General features: G+C 35.7%; 1 protein-coding gene across 13 annotated transcripts in view; it reads left to right on the top strand.

Annotated features, from left to right (window-relative positions):
- The window catches only part of DOCK9 (dedicator of cytokinesis 9), a 134,563-nt gene that overhangs the window by 65,843 nt on the left and 53,096 nt on the right, over window positions 1–15,624 (top strand). For all 13 annotated transcript variants that reach the window (XM_087755815.1, XM_087755821.1, XM_087755825.1 and 10 more), the window contains exons 14-27: window positions 1,880–1,962; window positions 2,415–2,537; window positions 4,223–4,302; window positions 4,383–4,570; window positions 4,693–4,758; window positions 5,343–5,435; window positions 5,719–5,842; window positions 6,229–6,350; window positions 7,742–7,828; window positions 8,477–8,566; window positions 12,540–12,655; window positions 12,790–12,859; window positions 13,000–13,125; window positions 13,255–13,326. In XM_087755815.1, coding sequence (XP_087611941.1) covers window positions 1,880–1,962; window positions 2,415–2,537; window positions 4,223–4,302; window positions 4,383–4,570; window positions 4,693–4,758; window positions 5,343–5,435; window positions 5,719–5,842; window positions 6,229–6,350; window positions 7,742–7,828; window positions 8,477–8,566; window positions 12,540–12,655; window positions 12,790–12,859; window positions 13,000–13,125; window positions 13,255–13,326 — 1,440 coding nt within the window. The remainder of the gene's footprint in view (window positions 1–1,879; window positions 1,963–2,414; window positions 2,538–4,222; window positions 4,303–4,382; window positions 4,571–4,692; window positions 4,759–5,342; window positions 5,436–5,718; window positions 5,843–6,228; window positions 6,351–7,741; window positions 7,829–8,476; window positions 8,567–12,539; window positions 12,656–12,789; window positions 12,860–12,999; window positions 13,126–13,254; window positions 13,327–15,624) is intronic.

The raw sequence follows: 15,624 nt of genomic DNA on the forward strand, positions 1-15,624 counted from the left end.
TTTGGAAATAAACCACTGAAACATCTTAAGTTTGCAGGAGTCTAGGATGACATTTTAATGTTTTCTGAAACATATCTACAAGAAGCTTTGTCAGTTGCTGCTTCTCGTTTGTCGCTGAAGAAATAGTTTTAATTTTGTTGATTTACAGTTATGCTTAAATAGTTGGAGCAGGATACTAGAAGAAAAGTTTTTTTGTAAGCAATGCCAGCTACTGTTGACATTCTTGTTGTTTTCAGTTAGTGAAAGGGAAGAAGGAAGGGTTAACTTTCAGTCTCTGCAGAGGAACAGTGTTCTTTCCTACTGATTTAATGCTGGCTAAGTGACATGTAAAAAACCTGTATTTTTCACTTGGTCTTAATATAGATCAGACTACTGATTTGCTTTTCCAGGAATACTTGAGATTTTTTTTTTTTTTCAGCTATCACTGGAAAACAGCAGCTTTGTATTTTAGGAGTCTGGTTTTGAAGTGTATGCTGACTGTTACTGAGTTAAAACAAACCTGAACTGAGTAACTGATTTTGGTGGTCTTGGGCCTGAGCCATATGGGAAGGTTAAGTAAGCCAAAGTGTTCCCAAATCTGATGCTGAGTGCTAGACTTGTGTTGCCCTGTACTGCAGGAGTAGCCAAAAGGAACATTCATGGTTATATTAACGCTGTGTATTTCTGGTATTCATTTGCTTATAATTGTATACAATTGAACACTTAATTTGAATTTTTTTCTGTTCTTGTTCTCTGGGATTACACCATATTAATTTGAAGCAAAACAGAACAGTACCAGCTGTATAGGCCTCCATGTGTGTCAGTGCAATGAGCAAGTTCTGGTTCCCTGCAGAATTACTTCTCTGGACAATAAAAAGGCAAAATGGAAGCAGCAAATTTTATAGCCAAGAGATCACTTGTCCTCCCCTTAAACATTGATTACAGTGAATTAATGATGATTACTTATCAAGGTTCTATGCTTCTGAGTGCAATTTCCCCTTTTTTACATGAAAGGATAATGGAGAGTCGGCTCAGGCCACACACTAATCAAAACAGCTCTTCACAATGTCAACAGCATAGATCAGGGATAATATTCATGCAGGTTTACTATGTGTTTTTTGCCTCTGGCAAATAATTTTGCGCTATGTAGGCACATAGGAGAGGGTGGTTTCTGGAAAAGAGGAGGCCACTGCTCTGTCAGGAGCTTCTGCTTTAGCTCAGGTGGTTCAGCTCAGTGTTGAACATCTCAAACTAATGGGTTTCTAGCTCTGATTGTTATACATGTTGGTTCTATATAATGGAATTGTCTGTTCACTTAAAAGTTAACAAAACCGAAAATTTAAAGTTTTAATGAAAACAGTGTTGCAATGTCCAGACATAGGATTGTCCATGTGATCTTCATACAGCTCCTCCCCGTTTTCTGTGTGTACTTGTAATACAAGTATTGCAGAGTATTTTACTATTTACTCTGCAGGAGTGTGTTCTGGTATGTAGAGTGGGTGGTTAAATAGGGGAGCAAGTGGCAGGGGAAATGTTTTTATCTGGAGTCACAATTTTGTCTTAAAAACCAGTTGAATTTTGCTCTAGCTTTCGTATGAGTTTTGTATACAATGGATTTTTTTTTTTGCGTAATTAAATATGTATTATCGGGTGTGCATTTTCACCCACCAAATGCTGTGAAATCAGCAGGCCCTGCTAAACCTGAAATGAATTGTTAAGAGGTATTTTCAGTTGTCTTTCACTTGCATACTTAGGATTAATCTTCTAAATAAGATTTTCCAATTCATATCAGTGTCAATATGTGCGTGGTTTTTTTGTGGTTTTTTTTTTTTGTTCTTGTGTACTCATGGTGCACAAAATGTGATTTTTAAAACATGGCTGTTTCTTATGTCCCTTGCAGGTTGCACAGAAAGTTTTGAAGAACGCTAAGCAGGCATGCCAGAGATTAGGTCAATATAGAATGCCTTTTGCCTGGGCAGCTAGGTAAGGACAGATCTTGTCAATCTGTATTTTTTCCTAACTTTTCTTTAACATTATTTTCTGCATCTCACTTCTTGTAAAACTTAATGTACTATTTAAATTATTTCTTGTTTTACTTTCAATTAACCGAAGATTTCTGACAAACAAACTTTCACTTCAGCTCTGTAGTAGGGAAAAAGGTTATAAACATTTATTTATATTATTATTCAAACCATTGAGTATTGCCAACTGTTTTCTATTGTCAATATTTTTTATTTTACTAAGAATGAAATGGTTCATGCTTGATTTGTTAGACTGAGTTATTTTATATGTTAAGACTCACCTACAATGACAAGAGTACTAAATGCTTACTATAAAGGATGGTGCAATATGTTATAATTTGTAGTAAAGAAATTTCCTGGAGTGAATTTCAACACTTTCATAAACTCAGCTGAAAGCAAGATTTTGACTTTCAGGATGCTGTTTAAAGATGCCTCAGGAACCCTGGACAAAAATGCAAGATTTTCTCCTCTCTTCAGACAAGACAGTAATAAACTTTCAAATGAAGACATGCTGAAATTGTTAGCAGATTTCAGGAAGTAAGTCTAATTTTCCCACTTTAAAAAACAAAAAACAAACAAAGAAAGCACAACCTAACACTCCCCACCCCCCCAAGCCCCACCATTTTTTGTTATGGTCTTGAACTGGAGCATCTAATCTTTTGATATATGTATTTATGCTTTTCACTTCAAATATAGAAGTTGTATAAATATAATCAAGGCCTTCATACAAGCTATAGATCCTTCCTTTGCAGTGTTCGGGGGCTACAAGCAGGACTAAAGTATTATGCCATGTCTCTCATGCAGTAAGCCTCATATCCTGAAGTAGCTGTGTGTTAGGAGTTACGTTTGCACAGTACACTCTTCTGGTTCTCAAAGGAAAACGAGTATGAGCATAAATCATATGTTCACTGACCTTGGACAGAGAATGCTAGCTCTCAGGGAAAGGGATTCAAGCCCTTATCCAGTCCGCCTTCCTTGGGAGTGCATGTGGCTCAGGATGCCTAAATTAACAGAACATTGGTCATCCTTTTTTACAAAGTATGCCTAAAGACTGCATCAGTTTGTGTGCAAAGCTTAAGAATCTCCTACTGATAGATGACCCTATTAATACACTAGTTTTAATCCCCTTTCTTATTAAATAGGATGTAAAATAATAGACCCATCTTTGCTGCTTCACAAAGGCATTTCCACTTCTGTTATGGTACAGTTAGCTGGAGTTGTATTAATTTGAACAATTGCAAAAGGCTTGGGCTATAGTTTCTTTATTTTATTCTGGCTTACCAAATCTGATAAGGAGATGAGGTTTGTAGTAGATATTTTAATTCCATTTGAGCAAGCTGCTTAAAGTTTCATTGACGTTTACATAGCATTGAAATTGCTGTGTACTGATACTCTTTGCCATAAAAATTATTATCAAAACTGAAACTAATATAGTAAATTAGCCTGCCACATCACTTTACTTTGTGAATTAAGGAAATGCTTTTGGTTATTTCAGCATCCTGTTTGTGGAATTGTGTACAGTATTTCACAGGAATTTTGGTGAGAAAGAGATTGTAATGTCTAAGGCTTAGCTATTGGAATTAGAATCCAGACTCCAACCAGAAAAAATAGTTTGCTTCACAGCACGGGATTGCATTTTGGGAAAATTCTGCGTCCACGTCCTCTGCAATAATTTAAAAAAAATATGCTGCTGACGACCTTTATTAATTAAAGGCCTCTGCACTGGTGTTTTAACATGGAAATTACTCCTACTTCAAGTCATATTTCTGAATAGCTACATGATAACATCTAAGAAATTTCATAGTAAGCTAGTTCCTAGTAAATATGTTGCAGGGTGAGTTATTACTCAAGAAAAAGGTGGAGGTAGGAAAAAAATTACTAGGTAGAAGATGCATTTTGTTAACTTGCTGATTTCTCTCCTCCTTTGTTCTTCCCCCAAGCTTACCCCGTTACCATAAATGCTTATCACTGGCATTGACTTTAGTCACTTGTGACTAAAGCCCTTTTTTTTTTTTTTTTCTTTTTTTGAGAATTTAAAAGAGAAGGAAACTGAATCTAAGCAAAAAGCAAGACCAGATCAGTCATCCACCCCCAAACCACCTTTCCTCTCACCCTCCTATTTCAGGATATTGCTTTTGCCTCTGTTTCCTATTATCTCTTTTCTCTGGCATCTGATAGTTTTGCATTTAGCCTGACTTTGAATTTTTTTTTCCTTCCTATAGACCTGAAAAGATGGCCAAACTTCCTGTTATTTTAGGAAATCTGGATGTTACAATTGATAATGTGTCACCAGATTTTCCAAGTGAGTATTAATAAACACTGTTAAATGGACATTCAGGCTTTTTCTCTTCAGTTTTTTATTGTTTTTTTATGTATTTTCAGATTATGTTAACTCATCATACATTCCCATGAAACAGTTTGAAAACAGTACCAAGACACTAATAACATTTGAAATAGAGGAATTCGTTCCCTGTATACCAAAACACACTCAGCCTTTCACCATCTACAACAATCATCTTTATGTTTATCCAAAGCACTTGAAATATGACAGTCAAAAGTCTTTTGCAAAGGTGAGTACAGGAAAACTGTACGTTCTTCTTCTCGGGTTTGGTTAGGATTGTTTACGTGTTGTATTTCTGTGATGATCCTTATGATTAAGTGTTTGGGTTTTTGTTTTTAAATACTGCTTTAGGCTAGAAATATTGCAGTATGCATTGAGTTCAAGGATTCTGATGAAGAGGATTCTTTGCCTTTAAAGGTTAGTCTTTTGATTTTTTGTGACTGATACAGGAAAATAGGGAACAGTTTAGCTAAGTAACACAGTAACTGGATTAATTTATCTAGTTTGGGATGGCAGCTTTCTGTCCTCCTCTTGCATTTGACATAAGAGTAACTTCTAGATGGCTTGCTTGTTGTTGATACAAAAGATTACTGAAGAACCCACAGAGTATTTAATTTCTTTATATCAACAAAAATTCCAAGACTAAACTTGTTGCAAATAAGGGTGGCTTCTGCCTACTCCACAGGAGGAATTCTTTAAGTTAAAACAGTAAAGCTTTAGATCAACTGCAGAGCCAAGCTCTGTGTTTGTTTATGAGCTACCACAGTGTATAAGAGGTGCCTGGAAGAAGTAGAAAAATGTATAGGAATCCTGAGGCGAAATCAGTGTCGGCTCTACTGCACAGCAGGCAGACTACAGATCATGTAATCCCTTGTCTGCAAAGGAACCAAGTTAAACACAAGTTTAAAATATTTCAAATTCTAGGTAAAACAGATTCTAAGCTGAGAGTGAAAAAGGATCACGGTTTTTTTTTGTTCTTTTTTCCTTTTTTCTATTATTAGTGTATCTATGGTAGGCCAGGTGGTCCAGTATTTACCAGAAGTGCGTTTGCTGCTGTTCTGCACCATCATCAAAATCCAGAGTTTTATGATGAGGTAAGCTACCTTTCTGAAGTAACTTTTACTGGTTTAGGTATTATGTAAGTTTCAAAAAATACAATAAAAGATTTGAGATTGAAAAGTTTTTGATAATGATTTCAGTTAAATCAGACCCCCCCTTTTCACTGTAAGGAAATTTTTGTAAGTTTTGTGCGTGTGATTCTTGATCTTGCTTCAAATAACATATAACCTGGGATTGCTTTTTAAGTGTGCAACCAGTAAGACATGTCACTGCTCTAGCTGAAGACTTCTACAAAGGTTGTGATTCTTTGCCTTTCAGATTAAAATAGAATTGCCCACTCAGTTACATGAAAAGCACCATTTGTTGTTCACCTTCTACCATGTCAGCTGTGATAATTCAAGCAAAGGGAGTACAAAGAAGAAAGATGTTGTTGAAACACAAGGTTTGTATGTTAATGCGTTACTTTCAGTTACTACTGGGGTGATTTTTATGAAATATGCTTATTTGATAACCCGTGATTTTTGTGATCCATATAATGCTTTCTAATTACGTTATACTGACCGAAAGATTTCATTAGGTGTTCGTTTTAATTTAAATGTTTCAAATGTTGTTTTAGAACATCTATCAAATATATGCTTTTTCAAACTCGGCGACAATTTATTTGCCTTTTTAATGATTTCTAATCACTAGAGTTCAAATCATTTGGCCCTTACAGTAATATTTTCTGGTTTATGAATTACATATCAGAAGTGTACAGTAAGACTTTTGTAAGGGTTTATGTAAAGATTCATAACATATTTAAAATTACTTGCCTTTCCTGTTCCGTAGTTGGATATTCTTGGCTTCCTCTAATAAAAGATGGAAGAGTGGTGACCAATGAGCAACACATTCCAGTGTCAGCAAATCTTCCATCAGGCTATCTTAGTTATCAAGAAGTGGGGGTTGGAAAGGTATGTTATATAAAACTGCTCTAATCTTTCAAAAAAAAAAATATGGAGAGAAGGTTTGGTTGTAATTCCCCAGTCTGATAGATTTAAGTCATTTTCTGGTAGAATTTTTTTTTTATTTTATAGTTGAAATGGAGTGCTTTGCTGAAGTTAGACGTCTGACATACAGGAAACAAACAAACCCAAACAGAAATGGGAGACAAATCTTATAACTTATAAATTCTGACTTTTGTGATAATTTGAATCAACCTGTCCTAATATAGTTTTTTGTTTAAATTGTTAAGTACTTATTTCTGTTAACATTTAGCTGATGTACTTAGGAAATGTTTCTTTCATTCTTCGTAGTAATAATTAACTAGAAGTTACAGTAATTTTTAAATATACTAAACTATTCTGAGTTTATGAAGATATGCAAATAATCTGAAGTCCTTTACTAAATTTTTTTTAGCATTTCATGCTGTCTCCTTTCAGTAAGTCCTTTATTCCTGAAAAAGTCTTATTCTCACATCTTGATTTTTGTGATCTTTATACTTCACTAGTAAAATTTATGGTTGTATTTTTCAAAGCAGAAAGCTTGCAAAGTTGTAGTAATAAAAATGTTACCGAGGAGGATACAAAATGTAAAATGTGATAGGGGATTTGACTAAGAATAAAATGCAGAGACAAAATTGGCTCAGTTTGGAGGAAGAGGCCTAAAATCAACAGCAAGAGGTGCTGCTCTCCTCCTGTTCTACCACCTTTTCTTTTTTAAACTCTGCTGTAAGCTTTCCAACCATCGTCTCCTTCACATCTTTCATCTTTTCACATTGTAGGTGTATTCTTTATGCCTCTGCTGTTCGTCTCTGCTCATGCCTATGGGTAGAAGGTTAGGACCAATATGACTAGTTGTAGATCTAGCAGTAAAATCTCTCCCTAACTGGTTGCCAGGGTAGACAGCTGAACATTCCCATTCTTAGTTCTTTGGAAACGGGGTGGGAAGGAAGCACTGGCTGCTACCTACTGGTGACCTGTGTTAAGGTTTAAACTGTGTCAATATCTGTGGAAATTCTTGTGTTATTTTTCTCAGAAAACTGGTAGATATTTCTCTCTAGTCAGAAGTTTCTTTGTGGAGTTGTAGGGGAAACGTGAAATCTGTGACTTACAGAAAAGCAATTTTGTTAGCCAGTGAGGAGACTACTGTGGGACTTTTAAAAAACATTTTAAGCTTCATAAATGCTTTTGGCAATATTGCCTGCATAATTTTGCTTTTTTTATGACTTTATTCATTGCACACATTTCTTCAACCTATTTTAAAAAAAAAAAAAAAAAGTGTTGTTTATGGTGCTGTAAACAAACTGTTATACTCTAGTATGCCACTACATTATTTTGCTTTTCCTCTGCATGTGTGTGTGCAGCATTCTGGTCCTGAAATTAAATGGGTAGATGGAGGCAAACAGCTGTTAAAAATATCCACCCATCTGGTGTCAACTGTGTATACACAGGTGAGTTATAAAGCAAATTACATTAGAGAAAGTTTTAGGAACAATGTATGTTTGTTATATGTATATACAATATTTGGGAAGGTTCTTAAACTCAGTATGCTGATCTTTTTTGTCTCTTGGACACTCTGCATGGTATCTCTCTTTCACATCAGCTGTGAAAAACAGCAGATCTGAAATGGGAGCTATTCAAAATGTGAGCCTTTTGTCTAACATTGTCATCTATTCCAATATGAATTTTCCTGTTAGATGAGAGGTCATAGTTGTCTGAAAGCTATTTACTGGCATGTCTACAAAGCAATGAGTCCTGTTATAGCTGCTCATAAAATAGATATTATGATTGGTTGTGGTAACTAACATTAAATATGCTGTTTTCTGCATGTCAGTTGATTTGAAGCAAATATAGGTGGTGTTTTGTATAACAGGTATTCAAAAACCACTGGAAATTTCTTATGTGGGTTAAAAAAAAAATCAGTGTTACATGTAGACAAAATTAGTCTTCGGAGTAGTGCACTCAAATTACTTTTGAAAATTGCATCTATGGACACGTATATGGATTTCTCTGTATAAATATCTTAATGTGTTCTGTTTTGGATTATGGATAGTAATGGTAGATGTTGTTTAATTTGTTGTTCTTTTTGTCTTTGACAGGACCAGCACTTGCATAATTTTTTTCAGTACTGTCAGAAAACCGAGTCTGGAGCTCGTGCACTAGGAACTGATCTTGTAAAATACCTTAAGGTATAAAATGGCAGTGAATAACAGATTGTATTATTTATTTAAACTTTTGCAAAACCTAGGAGCTTCAGACATTTTCTAGGTCTCATTAATGGAATATGCAGTATAAAAAGAACAAAAAGATACTTACTGCCCTAGGTAAATTTACAAGTGCGATGTAAGAGGAAACCATGAGGAACTAATGAGACAGTATTGGTCAGCCTAATGAGTGATAATTTCAAAACACTAATGGCTTAGTTTGTCAAAATAATGAAATTGAACTGCACATGGGAATGGTAAGAAATGATGACTCTTGATTTTCTAAAATTTCACTTAGGAGGTCATCATTGTTGCGTCTACAGTTCTCTTTCAGGATTAGATCAATAGAGTGCATGGTTTCCACAGCAATTTTGTCTTAACCAAGTAGGCCAGATTTTTAATATGAAGCCTAAAATTCAGTCACCTTAAAATCTATGTAAGATATCACAAGTAACTCCTGATTTTCTTAGACACAACAGAGTTTATTGCTGTAATTGAATGCCATCAGTTAATAAAACTGGACTGTCTATTCAGGACATTTAAGGACTTAACTACTGAATGTGGCACACTACTGAACAGGACTTGCTTTGTGACCTTGGTTATGTCAAAACCATGGCTCTGAGGCATCTTCCTTGCTCCAAGACTTCTGTGATTACTTATGTGCAGAATCTCTCCCTGATACCACACTTGCAAATCCTCAGTCATTGTGACACTTTTCAAAATATGGAGTCTTTCTAAGTGTGGATATGTGGTTTGTGCCCTGAAGAAATCTCTCCAATAGAGACAGAAGAGGAAAAGAACCACTGCTTCAGTGTTTCATCTTGCCTTGAGGCTAAGGGGGTTATTCCATCTTTCCCCAAGTAATCCTTCTGGGAGATTGTGGTCCTGCTGTCTGAGATTTCTGTTTGAAGAAGGGAACCTCTTTACCTCTCACGTCCCACTGTTCGTACTTTTCTGGCAGGGGATTTGTAATTGTTGGTATTCAATTTCCTCCCATGTTATATCAAAATACAAACAAAAGAATCATCCAGGTTTTTAGAAGTCCTAGTCATAAAAGGCATTTTTCTCATTGGTGTGGCTTTGCCTTCTTGTTCTCTGGTTGTGGTTTTGAGATCAGTTGGGATACTGAACCTCTATCACTGGACTTAACCTTTCTTTTTTTTCTCTCTGTATAATAAAGATGGCATGTTCTGAGTGTCTGTCATCATGAATTAGAGGTCGTAGAGTCTGACCTGTGGCTCATTGAAGCTCTTTAAAATTGTCAGTATAATTTACATCACTTTTTTTTCAAGGGGTGTAGCCTTCCTGCTACTTGAGGTGCCAGAGAAAATGGCAGGTGTTTTCTGGTATCAAGAAGAAGGGAAGGATTGTTGCTTATACTGGACCTCAGGGAATTTAATGTCTTTATTGATAAGTTCAGGTGAAAAAAGAGAATTTGCTCTTTCTGGTGTTATAATATAAAGCAGTTGGTCTGGGAAACAGTCATGTTACATGAAAAGAACCATTATTACTCAGATCTCTGCATACATGACAAGTCTGAATCACTACTATTAAAAAATCAGTTTGCACACCATGGAGAGCCTCTTTACTGGGGTCCTGGCAGTGGTGACTGTTCATGTTATGAGGAATGGAACAACGCTGTACTTTGTGGGTAGTTGGTTGATTCTTACCTCAGGACCTGAAGTTGTAAACAACCCTCAGTCAGTTTCTGACCTGTTTGATCGTCGGCATTCATGGTATTTCGAGAAATCCCACTGTTTCTTAAGTTTACCAGAGCTCTACTTGAATCTGATATAATCAAAGTCTCTTCCAGGGACTAGCGTGGCAATTTTAGATTTATCTTGCTCCCCGCTGACCGTCAAAAATGACAGTTGGTTGGAATCAAAGGCTTGATTCTCTTCTTGATACTCACAATTCTTGTCTGGTAGAACAAAGTGGCCATCAGATATTAAAGTATCATTTTAGGGAAAGCTCAAAGGAACGATTCCTCAGATCACTCCCAGATCACATAATTTATTTCAGTTATATGTGTTCACATATACTGTGATACATTTGGGTAGCTTATTCCTTTGCTTAAACACTTAATTTATTTGTATTTATTCCACATTAGCAAAATCTTTAGGTTCAGTGACAAGACCATGTCTTGCCAAAATCCCTGTGACAGAGTAATGCAACTGCAGAGCCTCTTTATAACTCTTACTTGTCATCAAACACCAGAACACTCTCACCACACAGTATGTACATGTTCCACACCACTAGATTAACACATCATATTGACTTTGTTGCCTTGCTTCATGGTAACAGAAAACAAATGCTATCTTCTGTGTCAACTACAAATTATGGCTATTCTCAATTCCGTTGGGCCAAATTCCTGTCTAACTAGGCCTCACAGGGACCCAAAATACTTTTTACTTCTCCACTATATTGAGAGCTTGCCTTCTGTGTGTCAGCCTGTACCAACCTGTGCCAGACTTGGCCAGCTTGAGTGCTAAATGTTCTTTAAAGATCAGCATTTCAGTGTGCTGGTGACAGTTTCCTGCAGGTAATGTCTATGCTATAATGGCAATGACATACTTAAATACTTAGGATTTACTTTTCCCCATGAAGCCAGTGTGCTACTGGCAGAGTAGCTTGGGTTACCAAACCTGACAAGTGTTCTCCTGGTCTCTCTTCCTTCTGCTCTTGCCCTCCCTAACAGGATTTTGTGTAGGCACCATCTGACACTTCTAATTAAAGGTTTTCTGAGACTTGCCGGACTCAAGATGTTTGTATGCTCTCCTTCATGTTTCATAAGCCCAAACATCAGTTAGCATCTCAGAAGTTGAGATATCTGATTGTACTTGTAGTTACCTCCATGGATGCCTGAGAGATCAAAGGGCACAGCTACTTCTGGCAGTCTAAGTGTAATTCAATACTCAAAAGGTATCAGAAGTTGGGTTACAAGTCCACTTCAGAGTCTTACTTAAAAGACCAGCTTTACCAAAAAATGTCTGCGTCCTGGACAAAAGTGTGAGCTGAAGTTCTATTTGCATGTTTACCCGATGTTCTGATATTCAGGACTTAAAGAAAAGACGCTGTAGCGTACAACTGCTGTTTCTAAGAAAAATCATAGATCACATAAGAAGGAAGACTGTTTTGAGTCCTGAATAGTGAGAATGTGCATACAGGCAAACATTCAAAGACAGGACAGCTATTTAACACTGAATGGAAATATTTGAAATGTGTTGTCTGTATGCATGTTCAGCAAATACACTCTTTTTTTGTCAAACTCCCTTTGACTCCAGGGAATTTTGTGACATAAACCAATGTAGGATGAAAAGCTGTACACTGCCTTTTATGTCAGGGTGGTTATGTCTATAATATCTTTTGCATGTGTTGGAATGCAAAGGCATATCATGAAGAAGTTGAGTGGTTAGTAATTCACTGTCTCCAATTTCCAGCATTAGATAGTTAGGGACTTTAGTTCATTCTGTTTTTTAACAGGTGAGTTTATTGTTTTGCAGTAGCTAGTATAACTAGTATTGCACTTATCAGAGGAAAGCAATCTGTATGTTTTTGTGGAACTTCTGTTTGCTAAATGTCTGCATTGGTGGATGAAATAGCAAAGTATACCAGAGTGTCAGTGTCAGCTTGCCGTGGTGTACACAGGTAGTCTTTTCATTGAAACATTACCTAGTATGCATTTCAATGGAAAAGGACAAATAGCTATTTCTAAAATGCTTTTAATAAAACCTAATTTTTATCCCTAATTTACCTTCATGTAGAAAATATTTACTAAATATTTATGTTAGAAACTATTCTCAATTGCTTTCTGTGCAGTGTTCCAGGTAATTAGCACCAAATAGTGCAAGCAGTGTGTATTTTTGGAAAAAGACTTGCAGAAAATTTTATCATTTCAGAACTGGTGATTTAAATGCCATTGTTTCAAGGGAGTGACGGTATGACTGCTTTCTTTTAGAGCCTTCATGCTATGGAAGGCCATGTGATGATAGCTTTCCTGCCAACTGTTCTAAACCAGTTGTTCAGAGTTCTCACTAGAGCAACTCAAGAGGAAGTTGCAGTCAATGTGACAAGGTAAAGAATTTTAAGTGCTTCATCGAGTTTAAGTGATGACTGGGTTATCACATAAATCCGTAACTGAGTAGCATTTCTGCTATTGCAATCATAGCTTTCTTTGTAGACTTACTTGGTTTCTGACTTCTGTTTAGGGTTATTATCCATATTGTTGCTCAGTGTCATGAAGAAGGCTTGGATAGCTACCTGAGATCTTATGTCAAGGTAGGTAAAAGTAAATTAAATGTTTCCTTTTTTTATTTGTCGAAAAAGAGTATATTTAAATTTAGTTGCATCTGTTTTTAATTTCAATTGTTTCATATTATGTCATAGTTTCATACTGTATTCTGATTTTCCTCCCTAAGTATGCTTATAAAGCCGAACCCTATGTTGCTTCTGAATATAAGACAGTACATGAAGAATTGACAAAGTCCATGACAACAATTTTAAAGCCATCTGCTGACTTTCTTACAAGCAACAAGCTACTTAAGGTATATGTTGAACTGTATTTTTTACTGTATATCCTTATCTGGTCATAACTGAAGAATAGGAACTAATTGTATTGAAATAGTTGTTGAATGCATGTGGCGATTTTACAGAACGTTTTCTTTTCTCTGCAGTATTCATGGTTTTTCTTTGAAGTTCTGATAAAATCAATGGCTCAGCATTTGATAGAAAACTCTAAAGTGAAGGTATGTCAACTTTTGCAAAACAAAATTGTATTCTAAAGATAACTTGTATAGTCTCTTCTTTCTCCAATCACATATTTTTATTGCATATTAGAAGAAAAAGTTTTATATATACATGGTTATGATTTATATATAATAACTTTATGTGTAAGAAAGGGAGGGAGAGAGCCAAACAGCAGGAGAAATCAGTCGAAATATTAGATAGAAAAAATTACAGGGCTAGATTCAACATTACTATAAAAAGAAAGAAACCCCTTAAAATCCATACAGTAGAGCAGTCTGTGTAAATAATCGGACTCTCTAGTAAGATGTCTTAATACTTACAGTACAATCAAGCTGGAAACAATAGATAACACTGGGGACTTTGATGTAAGTGCTACCCAAAAATATGTGGACTTTTTCCTGAGCAGCACAGTAGCTGTGATATAAAATGACTCTGAGAACAGCAAATCATGCAGTTTACATTCCTTCTGTATGCGATAAGAAGTATCAATATTTAATTCTGTGTTATTTCCTATGCTGGAAGGAGAATGCTAAAATTTTAGAAACAGGCATTTTTCTATCAGCTTGGCCTATTAGCAGTATTTTTCTTACATTGGTGACAGCTTTTTAGTTTACTTACTTCTGTATTAAAGCAAGTCTTGAAAGTAAAGTTTCAAGTATACAAAATAGTCCTGGCTGAGTAACATACCAGGTTGTTCTGAAATCTTTATCAGTATTTTCACTGTGTATTTAGAACATAACTGGGAGTCTAAAGTACATAGGGGGAAAAATAATTGGACAATGATCAGGAAAAAAGCTTTAGAGTGCTACCCTTAATACTGTTCTGCTGTGGTATGATCAGTACAGTTTGAGTTCGAGTTCAAGTTACTTTAAGTGTCTGGCCTTTTCTATTTCAATAGATTTAACCTTTAAAGAAGCTATTGATTCATTTTTCATTTAAGAACCATGTGAACTCCATGTGATAATTGGTCAAATGAATTTGTCATCATTAGACATTCTCTAAAGTAATGTGTTTGATGTCCAAATCCTAGTATCTGTCACTTTTTCTTAGAATACTAATACAGAATAAAAATGTTTTCCTGTTCATGTTACTGGTTTACTTTTAGTTAGAAGAATTAAATCATATCACCAGGCTGACTGTTATCTAGTAGTAAATAAAAAAATCTGCCTTAATACAGTATTCAACTAGACTCATTTTAGTGCTAATTACTGATACATAATTTGCAGAATATCACAATAATAGAGAGGAAGAGCATGATTTATGGATTCAAGTTGAACTATACATTCTACTGAAATACATCACACAGCAAAGATACCAGGCTTCAGCATTGCACCCTGTGTAGAAATAGAAGGAATATTTTTTATTTTTAATTCAGATTGTTAAAAAAAGATAAAGGAGGAGAAAAATCTGTAACATGCATAACTTTTTCCCACTGCTCTGGAATGCAGGAGGAGCTCAGTCACTCTGTGAGGCTCCTCGTTTAGTAGCAATATCGGTTATGCAGTTTAAGCTTAACTTCCCCCCACCTCAGTCTGCCCAGCTATGGTTTCTTCTGACTTTCAGTTTCTGTGAGTAGATAAAATCTGCAAAGAATATCTGACTTCATCCTGTCAGTTTGGATTTGAAGAGGACCTCAAATTTTTGCTTGTATCGTCATGAGACACTAGCTTCTCTGTTGCGTTTTTATGTAAGGAAAAGGAGTCGTCTCCATTTAAAACGTTACGAAGAAGAGAGTGATCTCCTTTCTGTTACTAAACAGAAAAGATGAAATAATTTTGTTTTTTAAATAAAATCTCAGCTTTTAATTGGAGCAGTGCTTCTGGAAATTCTGGAACCTTTATTGGCAGATTTTTTTTTTAAAACAGGTTAGACAGTTGTTGTCAGGGAAGACATATTTTGTGCAAAAACAACCTGATACACTCTAATATACTGACGTAAACTTTTACCTGGTGTTTATAGTCTGTTTAATTTAGAAATAGGCCTTTAGTTTAAGGAGGTGGGGGGAAATTGAGTATTTGCATGGTACTAGTACCAGAGATTTAAGTATCTTCTGAAGTCTGGAAGAAGGCAAGCTTTCATTGCTAACTTCTTAAACTGTCTGGGGAAGTGTGACAGCTACCATTTGTTTAGGAGTTTTTAGAATGCAAGTATATGCACAAAGGGTAGTGCAGTGCATCCTTTTGCATTTAAGATGTCAAAGTTCTTGCTTGTTTTAACTGATCAGCTGTTTGGGAATTCCTTAAAATTTCTAACAAAAAGAAAAGACTTACAACTTTTTCTACCACTAATCACAGAAA

Source organism: Nipponia nippon, unplaced genomic scaffold, assembly GCF_047370975.1.
Source record: "Nipponia nippon isolate SJK-2023a ecotype South Korea unplaced genomic scaffold, ASM4737097v1 scaffold_2, whole genome shotgun sequence".
Classification (NCBI taxonomy): domain Eukaryota; kingdom Metazoa; phylum Chordata; class Aves; order Pelecaniformes; family Threskiornithidae; genus Nipponia; species Nipponia nippon.